General features: G+C 53.9%; 1 protein-coding gene across 1 annotated transcript; it reads right to left on the bottom strand.

Annotated features, from left to right (window-relative positions):
• Positions 1 to 3,309: 3,309 nt before the first annotated feature.
• Positions 3,310 to 3,683, bottom strand: LOC118502221 (membrane primary amine oxidase-like). Its single transcript, XM_036033948.1, has one exon. It carries the CDS (start codon positions 3,590 to 3,592, stop codon positions 3,332 to 3,334), a length of 261 nt encoding a protein of 86 aa, XP_035889841.1. The 5' UTR covers positions 3,593 to 3,683; the 3' UTR covers positions 3,310 to 3,331.
• Between the last annotated feature and the right edge of the window lie 2,317 nt (positions 3,684 to 6,000).

The raw sequence follows: 6,000 nt of genomic DNA, 5'->3' as shown, positions 1-6,000 counted from the left end.
GAGCAGGAATGTGAGGTCCCGGCGCCTGCAGCCTGCAGCCTGACCAGGCCAGGCCGTCCCCAGGACACTCCTGGCTCGCGTGCTTGCCCGCCCCTGGTCAGGCAGCTCCTGCCCTGGCTGGCTGAGCTCCCGAGGCTTTCCGGCTCCTACGCCCAGTGACATCCCGCTCATCTATCCTGACAGTAATGAAGGCCACTGTGACCCCTGGCCCGGGGAACGGGTGATGTCACCTACAAAACTCCCTCAACTGTTGCTGTCCTTTGACCGTCCTACCCGTTCTCAAAAGCACACTCCGCATGGTCGAGTCAATGGCGGGGACTCCGAAGATTATTTGGCGGTGCAGACAGATAGGCAGACGGAGGGGCATCTTCGTTCAGGTAGTGAGAGGCGGAGAGACCGGATGAAGAAAGCTGGCCAGAAACTAGTACCTCCCGCCGGGGATTGTCTTTCTCTCCCACAAGACAGCCACCGGCATGTCCAGGGCCTCCCCAGCCCAGGCGCAGAGGAGGACACCGGAACCGAGGGATGGGGGAGAATTATGGGACCCGAGGCAGCAGGGGCATCCCCCCGGGACCTCAGACGGAAGACCGGGGAGTAGAAGCTGAAGGAGTGAGAGGAAGAAGGAACGGAGGAGGAATGGGCCGGGATGACAGGGACTGAAGACAGAGAGGCACCTTCCCAAGGGTGGGGATGCTGGCCAGGACGGGGCCCTGCCCCAGGGCTTGAGGAAACGGTTGCTCTCCAGAGGCCTCCCCTTCCTCCTTGAGGCCCAGGACAGGGGAGGGGCTGAGCAGGCCCCGGGGAGGTTCCGAATGTGCCTGATGCTGCTGGCCTGTGCATTTAAAAATGGCCCAGTGGTACATTTTACCTATGTTTTCACCACAATAAAAAAACATGGTGCCGTCACTGTGGAAAAACAGTCTGGCAGCCCTGGCTGGTGTGGCTCAGTGGACTGAGTGCCAGCCTGCAAACCAAAAGGTCACCGGTTCAATTCCCAGTCAGGGCACATGCCTCGGTTGAGGGCCAGGTCCCCAGCAGGGGGCGCAGGAGGGGCAACCACACATTGATGTTTCTCTCCCTCTCTCCTTCCCTTCCCCTCTCTCTAAAAATAAATAAAATCTTTAAAAAAACCAGTCTGGCAGTTCCTCAAAAGGTAAACATAAAACCTAGAAGTTCTACTCCCAGATTTACACACTCAATTGAAAACCTATGTCCACACGAAAACTTGTACAAGACTGTTCACAGCAGCGTTGTCCATAATAACCGAAAAGTGGATACAGTCCGATGCCCTTCAACTGACGAACAGATGAACAAAATGTGGCGACATTCACACCATGGAATGCTCTTCGGCCATCGAGGGCTGAGGCAGTTTCATGCGACACGATGGATGCACCGCGAAACATCGTGGGGAAAGAGGCCAATCACGGATGTCCACATGTCGTATAGATCTATTTACACGAAACGTCCAGAACACGGGCTCATCTACGGTGACGGAAAGCTGGTGGTTGCCGAGAGCTGGGGAGGCGATGGAGGGAAACGGGAAGTGACTGCTAACAGGCGTGGGATTTCTTGCTGGGGTGATGAAAACACTCTGGAGTGAATGGCCACTGTATTATACACATGAAGAGGGTGAATTTTATGGCACTCGACTTATATCTCATTGTAGAAAAAAAATAACATTAAAAAACTGTTAGAAAAAAAAACAAGTCTTCTGGGTCAAAGTTTGGCCATCACGTCAGCTCAGGCTGGCCATCCCTCTCCCCTCCAGGATGGAAATGCAGCAGGTGTGGGGACAGCAAAGCCGAGTCCCTCCTCTGCCACACATCCTGGGCTCGGGAAGCTCCCAGGGAGGAGGGGGATGCAAAGAAGGTCGATGGGAGGGAGGACCTTGGGGGTGGGGGAGGAGAGGATCTTAGTGTGAGACCAGGCCTCCGGCCCAGAGCCCACCCACTGCTCCCCCTTCCCACACACCCTGGCCCCGGGGCCCCTGGACACGATCCCCATCCTGGGGTCCACCTAGCTGTGAGAGAAGCCCCCGTGAGAGAAGGCAGGGAGGTCGGGGGTGCAGCCAGCAGCCTTGGGGAGGCAAGCCAGGGGGTTGACCTCACAGTCCCCAGTGTCCTGGTCCCCCCGGAAATAGATGGAGTCGGCAGAATGGAAGGAGGGGTCCTGGTCAAAGAAGTTGTAGGGCCGGAGGAAGAAGCCCACACGGTTCTCCACAGTCACCATGTTGGGAACGTCCTCCGCATGGGGGATGTGCAGGAAACCTGCTGTCACCCAGGCCACCAGGTCCTAGCAGGGGAGAGGAAGAGGGTTGTGAGGCCTGACTCTGCTAAGGACACGCCTGCCCCTGACAGTAGTAGCCTTGTATGTAAGGATTCAGTTTACTAACCCAGGAAAGATGTGCAATCATAAGGCTTTATTTCTTAGCTTCATTTCTTCGTTTCTTAAACCTTCAGGTTCTAAAGACCCTGGAGGGCCCTGGCTTGGGAGAGAGGGAAGTAGCTCACCCTTGCTCCCACCGTCTCCTCGTAACTGACCTGCCGGCAACAGCCTCGTTGCTGATGAAGTCAGTGGGGTCCACGGTGGGTGTCCAAGGGTCGTTCAAACTGTAGATGCTGGCGCTGCTGGGCTCCTCCTCCTTCCGCTGGGTCACGGCCAGCTGGTGTCTACAGGAGATTTGCGTCAGACCCACAAGGTCATCAACCTGTCCCGCTGTCTGAGGCTGCCCTGAAGCGGGAACAGACAGGAAGAATAAGCACAACCTCTTTGTTACTCTCTGTTCACTTCCTGTTCTCCCTCTCTGTCTCTCTGACTCTCACAGAGTTCCCACATCTCTCCAGCATCCTGTATCTCAAACGTCAGCCGGCCCGTTGTTCAGACTCCAGGTCCTAATGCCACACATATATCCCTCTAGGTCGCAGCCTGGGCCCTGGAGGCAAATGCATGGACATGGTTTCATTTCCTTTTAGGTCAATTTCATGATCTCGAATGCCTGGATTTTAGGGGATACCCCCTCAGATCTGTGCTCCTCTCTTGCTCTGTTTCTTCCTCCAACCCTTATAGGGAACATTTTAAACCTGCAGAAAAGTCGAAAGAATAGTGTAGTGAGCACTCACGCATATACCCCCAATGCAGACTCTACCTTTAACATTTTCTTGGATTTGATTCTGCATGAATCACTCCATTCATCCATCCAATCCATAGGCCTCCTATTAAATGGTTAAAAGTTGCGGCCACAGGACTGTGTGTGTGTGTGTGAATGCACATCCACAGAAGGTGGGAGAACCTGGGTTCCCAGCAACATGGGGCCTCTCCACCATGCCTCCACTCACCTGCCCCAGCTGATGGCTCTCTCCATGGAGCTGATCTGGGGCAGCGGCTCCCCAGCAAAACTGCAGATCTGGATGTGGTAGCCCCGAGGGTGACCCCACTTGTTGCTCTGGTTGCTGGCCAGGTACAGGTAGCGAGGGGAGGCACCTCCCAGGGGGAAGGCGGCCTGCTCCTCTGTCTCCAGCAGCTTGCGGGTCACCTGCAGCCTGTGCAGCTGGTGCTCTGGGCTCCAGGGCACCGTCACGGGGACAAAGGCCATGTCCTCAGCCCAGACCCAGTTCTCCAGTCCTGCCGGGGAGAGGGGAGCGGGAGAGAGAAAGGCTGGGAAGGAGAGCTGATCGCCCACCTGGCTTCAGACAGGGGCTCAAGGAGAAGCCCAGACCTGAGTGTGCCCCCTCCTTCCCTCCCCTCTCCCAAGGTATCCCTGCTCCAGAGATTTTGAGAAGGTCTTCCTCCCTCAGGTCATCTCAAGTAACTGTCTCAGTCAGATGCCTTGTGACTAGGCCTTCCCTGAGCTTCCTAAGGGGATGCAAGAAAAGGTGGTTTACCCGAGGTTGCAGCTGCCTGGCAGGTGATGCGCGGAGTCGGACCTTTCCGACCCGAGGAAGAGGTCGGTGCCTCCCACCTGACGCCCTCTGGCTTCCCGGAACTGCCCTAGCGTAAACACAGGAGCAGCTGTAGCTCGTGTTCCTCGAACCTGAAGGTGCCACGCACAGGCAGCACGCGGAGACTTTCCAGTCTGGATGGTTTGCTTGGGTAACAGCCTTATTTATGAAGGAGGAACTACAGTTCTCCCCATTTTACAGGTGGCACGATGAGGTTTCGAGCATCTAAATAACGCACCCTGGCTTATCCCGGCACGCACATGGTAGTACTGTGGCGGTGCTGGGACCCGGGTCCTAGTCCGGCTCTACTGAGCACACGTCTGCTCACGGGGGAGCCCACACGGAGGAGTGGCCCCACCGCACGTGGGCAGCAGGCCCGTGGGCCCAGCGCTGCTGCAGCCTGGAGGTGCTTCCCGCAGTTGGAGGTTTGGTGAGGAGGTAAGAGCAGCGCCAGAGGCAGGCTGTCCTCTGGATTTTGGAGTTTTGAGTGGTTTGTTGGCGTCTAACGAGGTCCCACGTGAGAAGTCAACATGAACGATCGAAGACCGAAGAGCAGCAAACCAAACTGTGGAAACAGCTGGCTCCGGGCTTTCCAAGCCCAGAAGAAAAGAGGTCGATGAAGCAAACCTAGTCCACACCTTGCGGTTTTCACCCACAGGGGACAATTAAAGACTGCAAGTTCTTTCTGGTATATCCACAAGAGCGGGCTCGTGCGGATAATAATAACAACAATAGTGACTATTTCTCCCTTCTGTGTCCGCATGTTCCAGTGCTTGGCAATCATCCTTGCTCTGCCAGAGGGGCTGGGGGTCTCGGAGACTGGGTAAAAAAGGTGAAGGGGTTAAGAAGTACAAATCGGCAGGTACAAAATAGTCACAGGGGTCCTGGCTGGTGTGGCTCAGTGGCTTGAGTGCTGACCTGCAAACCCAAAGGTCGCTGGTTCAATTCCTAGTCAGGGCACATGCTTGGGTTGTGGGCCGCGCCCCCACTTGGGGGTGTGTGAAAGGCAGCTGATCCATGTGTCTCTCGCACATCAATGTTCCTTTCCCTTCCTTCCCTCCTCCCTAAAAATAAAATCTTTTTAAAAATAGTCACAAGGATATAAGATACAGCATAGTCAATAATATTATTAGTAACTATGTTTGGTGCCAGGCGGGTACTGGAAATATTGGGGGGATCACTATGTAAAGAATATGATTGGTAGCCCTGGCTGGCATAGCTCAGTGGATTGAGCACGGGCTGCGAACCAAAGCATCGCAGGTTCAATTCCCAGTCAGGGCACATGCTTGGATTGCAGGCCACGGCCTCCAGCAACCGCACATTGATGTTTCTCTCTCTCCCTCCCTCCCTCCCCTCTCTAAAAAAATAAATCTTTATATATAATGATTGGCTTACCACTCTACTATATCTGAAACTAATACAAGATAATATGGAATGCAACACATCACTGAAAAATAAAAATTTTAAATGAAAAAATAAAGAGCGGTTACTGCTTAGATGCAGAGATAAAAGAGCTGTGCGTGCCACTTAGGGTATACGCAGGTAGTTCCCAGTTAAGTCCAGCTGAAAGCAATGAGACCCCAGCTGAAAGCCATGAGATCCCAGTCACGGCGCGCTCACCTGGGCCCCAGATCTCGGCTGCTAAAGGCTGCTCTGAAAGAAAAGGCACGAGAGTTCCTCGTAGAAATGGTTGATTGACCCCAGGGCTGCAGCAGGGAAAACACAAGATGAAACTGGAACGTCTTGTAGTGCCAGGAAGTAAAATAAGCGCTCAAGAAAGAAGGGGGGTATGGCAGAAGGACGCAGGAACCAGCCCCTGGGACAACTGAACAAACAACACAGATGACAGTCCTGGGAGGACTGGGTTACGGCCCTTGGAACAAACTATATATCCAAGTCGTATGATTATGTATATACATACAGGGGGAAAAGGAGGGATAACTCCTCCCTGTGGAGCATTCCAATTAATAAATGAATAATCAGGAAAGATTTAAGGGGCCAGTAGGGAAATAACACAGTAATAATCGATGCAGGAAAAATGCACCAATAGATACTAAAATTA

The sequence above is a fragment of the Phyllostomus discolor genome, chromosome 8, assembly GCF_004126475.2.
Source record: "Phyllostomus discolor isolate MPI-MPIP mPhyDis1 chromosome 8, mPhyDis1.pri.v3, whole genome shotgun sequence".
NCBI lineage: Eukaryota > Metazoa > Chordata > Mammalia > Chiroptera > Phyllostomidae > Phyllostomus > Phyllostomus discolor.
The sequence above is the reverse complement of the archived record's forward strand: the minus strand, read 5'-3'. Positions and strand labels throughout refer to the sequence as shown.